The sequence below is a fragment of the Pleurodeles waltl genome, chromosome 2_2, assembly GCF_031143425.1.
Source record: "Pleurodeles waltl isolate 20211129_DDA chromosome 2_2, aPleWal1.hap1.20221129, whole genome shotgun sequence".
In the NCBI taxonomy this organism is placed as follows: Eukaryota; Metazoa; Chordata; class Amphibia; order Caudata; family Salamandridae; genus Pleurodeles; species Pleurodeles waltl.
Window position 1 is genome coordinate 996,630,158 of NC_090439.1, and position 13,335 is coordinate 996,643,492.

A 13,335-nucleotide genomic window follows, 5' to 3' on the forward strand; every position below is an offset into this window, starting at 1 on the left:
CCTATCATGACTCATGGTTGCAGGAAACTACCTGTTGCCATCAAAGGAACTAGTAAACCAATGTGGTAGCCCGCACTCTACACTCCGCAACACCAGTAAAGGCAGGCAACGCTGGCTGCACCATGCTTGGGGCAACCCAGATTTCCGCACTTCCGATGGGAAGCCTTTCAGCCGCAGGCCGCAATCCAGATGCCTCTTTCTGCACTATTGGCACATCAGTGTCCTCTTCTAAAACAGGCACTTCCTCCACACTGAGAGTGGCTTCATCATAAGATGATGTATTGCGGGCAGAAAATTCTCTGCCAGAATCTTGCGCTTCCTCCTCTGCTTCGGATGCAGAGTCAGTCTCATAATCATGGTCAGAGGAAGAATCAAAAAGCATACCAACAGACTGCTGAGCGTTAATCCTGCGACTAGCCATAATCCTTACTAATAAAAGTAACTTGACAAATAAGTCAACAATAACCAACACTCTTTAAAACAAATGATAAACATAGTGTGGCATTATCGCACAACTTATACACTCAAAACGATACCACTCACTTGCCATAGACAGCTAGATTCACCACCACCTACTCTGCTTAGACAGAGCAAGCACCAATGATATCAGACTGAAAAGGAAAAACAAAATTAAATTACACATAAGACACCACAATAACCATTGTGCACAGATCCAGAGATAATTTCACACACAATAAAATAGAAGCCTAATATGCTGCTATTTTTACACCATTTACAAAAACACATCCATGCAGGGAAATGATACTCAGTGAAGGAAAACAGTACAAAAATGTTTTTCTTACCAAACACATGCAACTGCACAAACTGCAGATCTATCTACCAGTGCCGAAACCACAAGCAGGAGTGTTGGAAGGTGGGTCATTAGTTGTGTGGCCTGCACAAGTAACGAGTCCGCACACGACCGCCACTGGGAACCAAACACCCCATTGTAGCGCTTGACTCTCATAGGGTAGCGTTGCAGAGCAGTCCAAGGCTTACTCAAGGGAGGTGGTGTGGGCTAGTAATCCCCATTCACAAGCACACAAGCATGACTCTCAATAAATTAATGTCCAGTCTGTGCTTTTTCTTTTGATAAAGTAAAAGTACATTTATTATTCACACACACTACTCAATACTATGCAACAATCTACAAATATATACAAAGTGATAGAATCACTCTGGGCAAACATTATGTAATCTCTCAGGTCTCCTCAAGGGAGAATATAATCCAACATTCCACATGGCAAAACAATCCCAGTGCCCCCCTTGCGACATTTGAACATTTTGACAGTATTCAACAGTACAGTGCAATGATGACACCTACATTTGTGATTAAATACTTCCATCTTGCCAAGAGGTGGCTGTCAGTATCCTTATTCAAATTAACATAATCAGGGAACATATGAGACCAAATTCTAGCATTATAACCATCAGGATTACTTTTAGGTTACTTTTGAATTACTCCTAATTGACCATAAAATAACAGTAGAATACATGGGGCCATACCAACCTACACCTATGGTAGGCACCCTTGCACAAACAGGAACAAAAGTTCACTGAATCTTGTGCTTAAAATATCCATCCAACCCTTGAGGTGTTATCTCTCAGGTGTCCCACCCTACCTAGGGTGGGGACACCAACAGATGTTGGGGGGAGGCTGCGCTGCTCCTGCAGCTCCCCATGTCTCCTAGTACTCCTTTGGTGGTGGCCCCCATCTCCCTGGGACCACCACAGGCGTTTTGGGGGCTCAATAAGCAGCCCCCAGCCCCGCAAAGCATGCTGGGGCGGCTGCATACCTGATGAGCGGCTCTCCCGCTGCGCTGGGGAGAGCCGCTGTGCTCTTTTCTTGCTTGCCTTTCATCCTGGGGGTGCTGGTCCCACCCGGACACCCCCGCACCACAAAGAGGAATCCTCGTTGGAGGGCGGCCCAGGGAGCCCACCCCTGGCCGCCCCCGCCGGTTACCTGCACGGCCAGCACCTCCGGGTGCTGCCGCGGGAGCCGGCCTGCTGCTGTGGAGTCTGCCCGCTTCTCAGAGATGCTCGCGGCCGGACGGGGCAGTGCAGCGGCACTCCCCCCTTCCTCCTCGGGGCCCCGGGGATGGGGTCCGGGGCCCCTCCTCCTCCTGGTGGGGAGCGCGACGGCGCACCCCCACTCCTGTCTCTTCTCGGGGCCCCGGGATGGGGTCCGGGGCCCCATTTGGCCATCTTCACGGGGAGCGCGACAGGATGGGGTCCGGGGGCCCTTCCTCTTCTGCGAGGGGGAGTGCGACGGCACCTCCCTTGCTTCTCTTCCTCCTGGGCAGCCCCCAGGCCCTGGCCCACCCTGGGGGCACAGTCTCGAGCAGCTGCGGAGCTCCACGCGCTTCGTAGCTGCTTTCCCAAAGGTCAAAGATCGCCATCCTTTGTCAGGTGATATCTCGGACCCCCAAGGGCCGATTTTCATCATTCTTGTGTCGTTCCGCTCCTGGTGACAAGCCCTTGCCACCAGGAGCACTCTCCTTAGGCCTCCTGGCCTGGAAGGGTCCCAGATCATCAGGGAGCCAGTCCCACTGACTCCCTGCGCTAATCTTTCCTCTGGGTTCCCTTTTTTCCTTCTGGGCAGCGCGCTCTCCTTGCGCTAGCCCAGTCCTTCCCCCAACTAGTCCTCTGGGGGGTAAGGGGCCCAGCTTGCCTGGCCCTGGCATTCGCCTCGCTGGCCTGGAATCCTTCAGGGGCAGAGTCCCTGCCCCAAGGGCAGTCAGGAGGTTCTTCCTTCCAGTTGTCCATGACGCCCGTCTGCAGTCCCAGTGTCCAGCAGTGAAGCACAGCCAAGAGAGAGAGCTCTCCCCTGTGCAGAACCTTTTAAGTGGGGGCGGAAGTGTCCAGCAGGTCTGCACCTCTGGCCTATCCAGATGTGCCACATCACTTCCTTGCCCCCGTCCCCTCCTTCTTGCACAGTCTTCTGGGATAGCTCAAGATGGCATCCTCCAGGAGTTAGTTGCCACATGTGCTCTGAAAGTCTCAGCCCCTCCTCCCTGACATTCCTCGCAGGGCTTCTCCATCCTGCTCCTGGCACGGAATGACAGCTGGCTGATTGATGCAAGGCCCTGCTCCAGCAACTGGACAGAGCAGTAATTGGCCCTAATCCTGAGCTGAGGCAGAGAAAGATGACATCCCTGGATGACCCAAAAGTTGTACAACTATGCTCCTGTAACCTACTGCATCATTCTTTTCTTACAGGTTACAGGGTACTTTGGTGTGACTCTGGTCTCGGTGGACCCCAGAGAACTGGAGTTGCACCCTAAGCCCTCCTTTCCCATTGACATTCAATGGAGTATCCCTCCCAATGCAAATATCTTAAGCACCCTGACATTGGCATTGAACTGGGTGTCCCTACAGTGAAAAGACAGTAAGCACACTGACTCTCCCTCACATGTATACACCCCTCTCATGAGACCTACTCCAGGTCACCACCCATCTGCATAGTTCCTCCTGCACCAGGACTACCTAAGCGCAGTTATTGGGCTGCGCACACTAGGAATCCTCCTCCCACAGCCCTCACATGGGTGCACATCCATGCGCACACATGATCACATGTAACCTGCCCGGTGCCTCCTGCCCTTGCTGCGCCACAGCAGCCTTTCCTTAGCACGGCGACACCAGCGGTAAACACGTGCAGTATCATGTGTTTATTGTGCGGGAGTCACCTCATAGGAGGCTTCCTCACAGTAAACAGTCAAAAACCAGGTGGTCAAAAATTGAAAAATCAGGGCAGACCTGATGGTCAGAACAGTCCTCTAACAAGGAGTAACAGCAAAGGAAATCAAAAGCTTTGCACTAGATAAAAAAGAGAAATAAAACATTAAAAATACAAATGATGGCAAGAAATAAAACTGTTAAAATTATAAAGCGCTGTCTCACCACCGAAATGCCAGTTCACACAGACCGCCAGCCAAGCGTCAGTCCACACACACCACCAGTCAGGCGTAAGTCAACACACACAAGGCCAACCAGCCAAATGCCAGTGCACACACAGCAAGCCAAAAAGAAGTTATTTGCCCCCACAATGGGAGTGGCCCTTGCTCAAGGGTTTGCTCCCAAACAAATATACAAAGTAACCCAATTTGCTAGAGGCTTACGGTGCTCTCCTTCCTGGGGGCAGATGGGCCTCAAAGTACATCTAATCTATAACGAGGGGGATGTGTATAGAAAACAGGCAAAAGCAATTTTGAATATACGTCCCCGCAATGGGATCGACCCTTGCCCAAGGGGTTACGCCGCAAAAAAATAAAGTAATGGGTTAGGGGCTTTCTGCCTCAAAGCACAGCCAATCTGCCCCCGAAGGGGCAGAAAATGGTCAAGACAATTGTCCAATGTATTGGTGCGGCCCTTGCCTAAGGGGCAGTTCAGTTAAACAATAAAATTAATCCTGGTGCTAGTGGTGGCATTCCTGCTACACGATCACAAGGCAGGAATGCCCTTCAAAGAGACATTGGCTGAAAGGAACAACTCTTTTCTCTCCCCAATGCCCCTGCCCCTGCCCACGGTCATCCGTCCCCCACCGCCCCTCCCCCTCCAAGAGACAAATCCTACCTGCTTCTCCGACTCGCTGGAAGCCAAATGGCTTCCAGCCCTCCTGGTGCCTTTTGATGATGTCAACTGGCGCCGTGTGCACCGACTTCATCGGATCGCCGGTGGGATGGGAGTCGAGGTGGCAGAAACGCATCCGCCACCATACCTATTGGTGTGGGGGTGTTAAATGGGCGGCCCGTGGGGGGGGGCGCCAGCGCTTCCGCCCCCCCCAGGCAGGTGCGAGGACAGGGACGGTTCCATCCTCAGCACATGCCCACCGCTGCTGAGGACAGAACGGTTCCGCCCTCAGCATGCAAGGGGTTAACTGCTGTTGAGTCTATGGAAATTAGTTGTGAAGGAAGAGCAGGATAATGTTACCTTAACGGTGATTTCATTACTCCAAGCGCAGGGGCAGTTTACCATAATCAACGTCCTCCCACCAGCCCCTCTACCACCCGTTATAAAACGAAGACCTAATCAACTTGAAGGGAACTGGCATAAGGGCAAGGATGCGGACATGCCGTGTATGACATAAACATGCCCGTGTGGTACCAATTTGAAAATCTTTGCGTTTAAAATTTTTAAGAAGCAGTTTCCCTTCCTACCTCTAGGTTTGAGGAATACCTACAAGTGTATAATGGTGGAGACCTCGCATCAGCGACCCCTGCTCAAAGTAACTAATATTAGGAAATTAATAGTGAATATACATAAAAAGAAAAACTGAAAAATGTGAAACTCGCTGTATATGTGTTTGGAATTTTAAATTGGAGACTAAAATTTTTGTTTACCTCTTTTACTTGATTCCTGGGAGCAGAGCAAGTACAGGAAGCAAAATCTAGTATGGATGAGAGCAAAAACTCAGCAAAAATACTTTTGGATGAATAATTCTCTTGTAAAAACGTTTTTGTGTGACTAAACAGTGTTGCATTTTATGGCATTTATTGAGGGTTTTTTTTTAATAGAAATCTTCCCATGGAAGTGACTTTAACGCCAATAATAAAGTGTTGTCATGAAGTGTTCGGTACGTGTCGCCTCAAAATGCTGGTAACATATAGTTACTATTACCAAATAGATTTATCATCCGCGTGCCAACCTTCGAAGGATTGAAGGAAGAAATCAGGGAAACTCTGAAAAGTGCGCGCAGTGTACGGTTTGACACCATCGTAAGAGTAGTCCCAGGCTCCGCCCCTGCTGCATCATATTGGAGAATAATTGTATCCACTGTGCAGTGGACGGCAAAATAAGTACATTTCCAATAAAAGGTAAGAAGTGAAATACGGACGGTTGGCCTGCTTCAAGTATCAGCCGTTTTTCATTATCCTGACTTCTGTTGCAACACACAGTGCTGCACATGCCCCCCCCATTCGTTTCTTTTATTTCCTGTGCCGTAGACTGGTAAACGCTGACTAAGTTGTATTACAATCCCACGCAAAATTGCCCTCAACCTACAACCAAAGAGAACTTAACCGTTTTCCTCCGAGGCAGCGTGAGTCATTGGTCTTCTGTAATAACAAAACACGATTGCTAAATGTGTAGGTGTTGGTAACAGAAACTAAAAAATAATCCAGATCAAGGAAGTGTTCTGAGTAACTTGTTTGTTAAAATTACCCAAGAAGTGCAAGCTAGCATTTAATTGCACAGTGTGTTAAGAATTCAGAATTTGGAAATCACCTACATTGTTGCTAATGGAAAAAGTCCCGGTGCATTCACAAAAACCATGTTACCTAGTAAAAAGAAGTTAACATTTAACCTCTGTCAGTTGAGAGAAGTGATGGCACTAATCCATTACCGTGTAGTTCTTCTACTCTTAGCATAAACTAATACCTTCCCTCTAGGTGCCTCCCTACACCTACCATAATCTCAGGCACTGGTAATTATTCGAGCTGTATTCCATTCCATTATTTTGTACCGAACATTCCCCTGTGGATCCAGCCTCATCATGTGTAATTAGACATGGTCCTGAAGGAACTACCAGGCCAGGTCTCTTCAGACCGGTTTGGTCTCTTTAGGCCTCATAAGTGAGGTAGAACTTTGGTCCAGTGGCATAGTCAGCGCTGGCCCCACACTTGGTTGTCTAATTTTTGAAGTAAAAACATGTTTGAGTTAATATTAGTCACTGATAGTTATTCAAACCACATTCCACTCCATCGTTTATTGCCGACCATGCTGTTCTAGGCAGAGATCTACCACATGCAAATCAGACTTAAAACGTCTCACTTAGCAACACAAAAATGTCCCTAGCTCAGTGCACCATTAGACTCAAACTGGGACTCATGGGTAAGCTCCAAAAAGCTTAAATTGGTTTGAGGTTGCAGCTATTCGTGTCTGAAGGGGAGCTGAACTTGCAGCTGGGGCTGGACTGGTTTTATTGGAGCAGTACCTATGCAGACATGAGCCGGAGGAGTGTTTTTCTACCCACCTATGAAGCTGCCAGAGGACTCGGTTTAGTCGTCTGTTCTTGCTGAAGTCCGAGTTCTGAAGCGATTCATGAAATGTATCTCTTGAAGGTTATAAGCAATTGAGGATACACTGGAGACTATTGATAAAAAAAGCCAACAATAGTAGAATTAAGCAACTAGATACAATTTTCTTAAGGAAACGTGAACTAGAGTACCATATCTTCATTTCAAAGACCTGTTAAAATATGAAAACTAAAAGAAACTATATCGGACTTTATGGCCTAACAGAAAATAAGAAGATATGTGCTAATGTGAAAAGCACTTTCTTCCAATAACTTTGACTTTCCTCCAGACATGCCACTCAGTACATAATAGGATCGTTGACTTGAGACAAAACCCAGTATCCTAGATATTACAAATCCTAGAGGCATCATTATGTACCTCCTGGAGTACACAGAAGTGATGATGGCACATGAATTTGGTAGAAAAAGCTTTTGTAGCTGGGTCAATAGTTCTTATCCCAAGATGTAATAAAGACATTCATTGCCCATTACAAGAAATTGTTAGCTATGAGGGCAACCCTAAAATGGCCCCAAAACTATGATATTCTTTTAAACGTATAAAACCAGTAAATATCTGGGCAGCTTACCTATGACTGCCATAAAAGCGACCAGCAGTGCTGCAGCAAATGTACTTATGTAACATCAAAATTAAACCACCTCATAAAACAGAAAATAATGACAATCCTATCGTTCACCTGTGATCAGCCAACAACCAAAATAAATAACCCGGGTAGAGACTTAACCCAATTGACTGAAAATGTGTGATCTAATAGAGTGCACATGCAGCAACAAATGTTCAGTTACTACCGAAAACCTTACCAAGCTGGGTATGTTCCCAAACGTGTACTTTCTCATTACAGACATTTGAACGGCTTCCATTTAGCCGGATGCTCCGAAACAGCAATAACTTTCTCTGCTTGCAGTATTACCACACCCATATCTTGTGTTCAAGGAAATTCAGCTGCACGGGTACTGGTTTGATATACCTTTAGCCTTAAACATTAGTTTTGCCAGATGCAGTGGAAGGCTCAGGTGGTAATGTGTATTAAATATATCTCAGGAATGGGGAATAGATCAATTAGCACATCAAAAAACACAAACTGCTGGCACTTAAAAAAGAGAAAAAAAAGCCATCACATTATTTCAACAGATGCACTTGTGAGACAAATAATTCGCAAAACTGAGTATGTCATCAGTTTTCTCAAACAGTAAAACATGCCTCCATCACCTTGTACATACCGGATCTAAAAAAAATATACATTTTGGAAAGAGCTGGAGATTATTACTGAATGACTAAGAAAACCTTTTAGACAGAAATGGAAATCCATATCTGGATCCACTCACTAATTGGGAACTATGAGACTGTTACCCTTCAAAAAAACAACTCAAACAATGGAACAAAAAACCTTTGACTATCACAAACACTGTTTTTAGTTTTTTTCTTGGTCTATTTTTCTGTACATATACAAAGTGCTGTCAAAATATTTTCAAGAAATTATACAATAAGTAAACCATAATATTGAAATATCCATTTGGTTTAGTATAAAGATAGTTTCACTGAAAAAAACCCAAAATGCTACAAAATAGATACGTTTTATCAAGGTTTGTTAGTATAAGAGGGGCTTAGAAGGGCAGTGACCCTCATAACTAGTCCAACAAAAGGATTTTCATTAAAGAGAATTGGCACCCTCTCTTTCAACTATAAGAAAAACAATAGGCAGCAACACACACTGAATAATTGTGGCACTAGAAGTCTGACCAGGTGGGTTGAGCCATACAGTGAGTTAGATGTTGGAGCATAAAATAAGGACACTGTAGCACATGTAAGATAATTCTCTAACTGGCATGCGGGCTACATTCTCCAACTCCACTCTTCCCCGACTCTTCAGTGCTGATCCATAAACTGGCGTAAAGTAATGCACAAGGTGGAAGGCTTTGGGACAATTATTGTGAAAATACTCTCCACTTTTATTAGCACAAATGTAAGAGTGGACTTCAATACTGGCCAATTCAATATGGGCAGAACCACATTAGGGCCATTGCACCAACACAGAAGTAGGGCAATGGAGCCGGCTACAATGGGGCCAACAGTCATCGGATAGAGATTTGTTCTGGAAGTCAGCAAGGTTGAATTACATAATCTTAGAAAAGCACATACATGCTTCCGGGCTCAAACTGCAGTACGGCATTATGAGACCAGTGGTTGACCCTATCATACCACAGGCCTTGTGCTACATTTCCCAACTTCCCTGGAGGAATAAGCGCCTGATCACGCCTGCGCCCCAAGGTCAGTGGCCGTGTCATAGGCGGCCACCTTCATTGGAGTCCATGCTTTTACTGGCTTATATCAAGGGATTCCTCACTCTGCCGGCAACATGCATGGCTTGGAGAACAAGAACTAGGTGCAGTGTGTGGACTCTTGAAGTAAGCCTCGGGGGCATATCTCATGCTGGGGAGCTCTTTACTTGGATACACCAGAAAGTAGAAATAAATTCTGTTTTGACTGTTTTTGTACTGTGACTACAGAGCCTGCCCTCCTCCCAAGACCTTATGGAGCTTTGGGCAGTACATCTAGATACTTATTTGACTTGCTTGTAAATGTACTTACACCTCACAAAGCGCTTGTGTGATGCCGTACAATACAGTGTGTTGTTTTCCACTGGCGTGTGTTTATGCAACAAGTGGTGGAGTGCACAGGAGTCACAAGTGAGCATGACTCTCCACGACCATAACCATATGGTCAGACAAATGTGACTGTGCACGTTATGTATTTAATGGTTCTCAGCATGTTTCCTTTTTCTTCTCTCCCAAAATGCAGTGTAGACAGAGGAAATAACCTCTCATGGTTTGTACATGCCTGCTTGCATGAGTGTGAGTAGTCCACACTATTGTAGTTCAAGGTGGTAAAATGTAGCTGTATTTTAAAGGGATTGAGATAAGAATGGTCCTAATAAAAGCCCAGTATCTCAGTTTGAAGTATCTACTACTTGGCGAGCAGTATACGTTCTAGCTCGGTTTATTATGAGCTTGAAACACTCATCAAGATCAAAAACATAATATTCTACATGAGGTATACTTTTGCCACAACCTGAAAGTTGTCACTGAAAATGATGAGATTAAAATATGCCGAATCGCAAGTGGGAAATGAACTGGTAGCAATTCTAGACTTCTGAGGGGGGGGGGGGGGGGCGCAAAGTAGATAACTAATGAACATTTTGCATTTTATTCATATGGTGCTAGTAAGCTAAGGCATCTAAAAACCTAGGTTCTGTAGGAGTCAGGCCTTGCCTTCATGTGGCATATATGTACATTTATACCACTCATTCCAGCCAGAAGATGCTGTACACAAGGGAATGCTGTACAAAGAGGCAGTCATTATCTACTCATTCTTCAAGAATCCATAAATATGATCACAACTGAAATTAGACCCAAAATACTGTTGTATTTTAGCCATGTCCCAGTCACCTTTGAATGTGTCCAGCAAACATTCATGCCATCAAGGTGGAGACTAAATCTGTAACTTAGTGGCAACAAATTGATATTTCCTATCACATCAATGTAGATAATACTTTCAAATGAACTCTAAATCCACATTAGATGGTCTTGGTTCCAAATTTGAATTCACAAAAGGTGCACGTGAATGACTGAGCCAACTCCGTTGTCTACATGTAAATAAAATACAGCACAACGAAGGAGTTCAGTCGACATCCTAGCCCGACTAGTCCTTACCCGTATGTGAGGAACTACTAGGTTCCTCATTTTGCATGTCCCCAGTCATCCCGATGAGGACAGTAATGAGCTACCTGCCATCATTTTGACTGTTGAAAGAATTCGAAATTTTGGGATGAAATGTTGACAAGACAGAGAGGAATCGGTATGGAAACACTGATTCTTGTATGGGATTTCCTAACTGAAGGTATGAAGGATCACCCAGAAGATTCTGCCCACTGTGTGATGGAGGAGGATAAGGAGGGCCGCCTGGGTGTATCTGAGTTACGGAATGTGTCCTGTGACCATGTTCAGAGGTCCTTGCAAGTTTTAATTTGTCTTCAGCAGAGGCACTTCTGTTTGTGTAACCCCTTTTTGGGAGTGTTGACCAAAACCGCAGACATAGACTTACACGATTGGTGGATCTGTGTACCTTAAAGGTACGTTGGTTTGTACTGGTCAGCAGTTCCTGCAATGCCTAAATGCTATTGTGAGGCAGTCTGTTCAGGTTATGCAGGTGGCACTGTCCTGTATGCTGCCTGTAAACATCTGTACTGCTGGCCCACTCCAGTTCACACCTCAGTTTGAGACCCCCTGCCCCCTGAGTTACTTGGTAAGGGAAACTGCGGCCTGGCATGTGGCCTTCACTTGACACGAGGCCAAGCTTGCAGTTGACATACATGTAACCTTACAAATGTGCTTTTCAATATTATTTTTTTACAGGTGATGAGGGGGAAGTGAAAAATATGGAAAATGTGATGCTGGATTATGCTGCAATGGACAGAGAACTGAACCAATTCATACAGGCTGTGGAAGACATAACAAATCAGGTAAGGCGAAGAAAAAAGCATTCCAGGGTTTATTATTTCGGTGCTTAAATTTTTCTTTCTTTTCATTTGGAGTATTTCAGCAGTGCCAAATGTAGCCTTCTGCCCCAGACAGACACCATAGAAACAACACAGCCTAATCTACCGCTTGCAGATATAGAAGTCAAATATGTCAAGGTTAAGGTACATTGAGTATAGCCGTAAGGCTAATATGCTAGAAAATGGCTAAAGCATGAGAAAAGATAGGCTGTCTTTACGATATATGATGTGAGATGTCTATTCCTGTTTAGTCTATGACTCACAAACCTCTGCTAGTGTTAGAGGGTGGCTCGACCCAACAGTGCAGCATAAAACTAAACGATAATAGCAGTTCTCAACATCAGAATTTGTGTGGAAATGTTGGATATACTTTTTACCATAACTGTGACCCACAAAGCCTCTACAAAATGTACTGACATATTACAGTGTCCAGCTACATGATAATCATAAACAAAAGCAAACTTTAACCTCGAATGGCTCACTGAACTAAAAATGATTTGATTTGTGCCATGTCTCTCTTTCATGATTAAGCCAATAGGCTTCTGGATTGATAAACGTCTTACAGTGATGACCCTCACTGATCATGCTTTGTAAAATGCCAGTGACATTTTACACAGTAAGACATGCTTCAAACCTTTACTAAAGCCCACAGACTTCAGCTCAGTTGTATAATTCATGACTGGACTATGAAAATGCTGCACTGACTGGGCTCCAAAAAAATCTCTGTATGACCCTTAAAGCCTGTGATGCACTCGGCTGCAAGACTCCTGTTGGAGATGAAGTTGTTTGAGAGCATCACTGCTGTGTTGCTAAATCTGCAGTGGGTTCTGATTTGAAGCCCTGATCAAGTTCAAAATTGGCTTGTATCATATGCAACAGTCCATTGTCACCATCTGTCATACCTCACCTCATGCCCAAAGAGCTGTGATGGCAGGAAACAACTTAGAAGTAAAGACAACTGTGAAGCAACAGGAAGAAATTTAATGTTCGGTGGCATGTGTAGCTGCAGATACACATGCTGTGCATAGTCCGCCGTCTGGTGTTGGGCTCGGAGTGTTACAAGTTGTTTTTCTTCGAAGAAGTCTTTTCGAGTCACGAGACCGAGGGACTCCTCCCACTTCGGTTCCATTGCGCATGGGCGTCGACTCCATCTTAGATTGTTTTTTTTCCGCCATCGGGTTCGGACGTGTTCCTTTTCGCTCCGTGTTTCGGGTCGGAAAGTTAGTCAGAATCTCGGAAAAATTTGTCGGTATTGTTTCGTTCGGTATCGGGTTAGTTAGAACAAATCGACACCGAATCTTGAAGAGCTCCGGTAGCCCTTCGGGGTAATTTCGATCATCCGTCGGGGCCTGGTCGGCCCGACCGCGCGCAACATCGAGACTGATGGAACGGACCCCGTTCCGATTCTGTCCTAAATGCCATAATAAATATCCTTATACGGATCAACATTTGGTCTGTAACTTGTGCCTGTCCCCCGAGCACAAGGAGGATACGTGCGAAGCCTGTCGCGCGTTTCGGTCGAGAAAAACACTCCGGGACCGAAGAGCCAGGAGGTTGCAGATGGCGTCCACGCCGACAGGACAACAACGGTTCGAGGAGAAGGAAGAAGAAACTTTCTCCATCCACGAGTCGGATTCCGAAGAATTTGACGTCGAAGAACAACCAACCGTGAGTAAGACGTCGAAACAAAAATCACACGAAAAGACTGACAAAGCCCAGGGGACGCCACCGCCAACAGGCCATGACTTA

The 13,335-nt window shown here is 45.5% G+C and overlaps 1 protein-coding gene across 2 annotated transcripts in view; it reads left to right on the forward strand.

Annotated features, from left to right (window-relative positions):
• Window positions 1-13,335, forward strand: part of NSMCE2 (NSE2 (MMS21) homolog, SMC5-SMC6 complex SUMO ligase) — a 665,833-nt gene that overhangs the window by 117,699 nt on the left and 534,799 nt on the right. For both annotated transcript variants that reach the window (XM_069220735.1, XM_069220737.1), the window contains one exon: window positions 11,444-11,550. In XM_069220735.1, coding sequence (XP_069076836.1) covers window positions 11,444-11,550 — 107 coding nt within the window. The remainder of the gene's footprint in view (window positions 1-11,443; window positions 11,551-13,335) is intronic.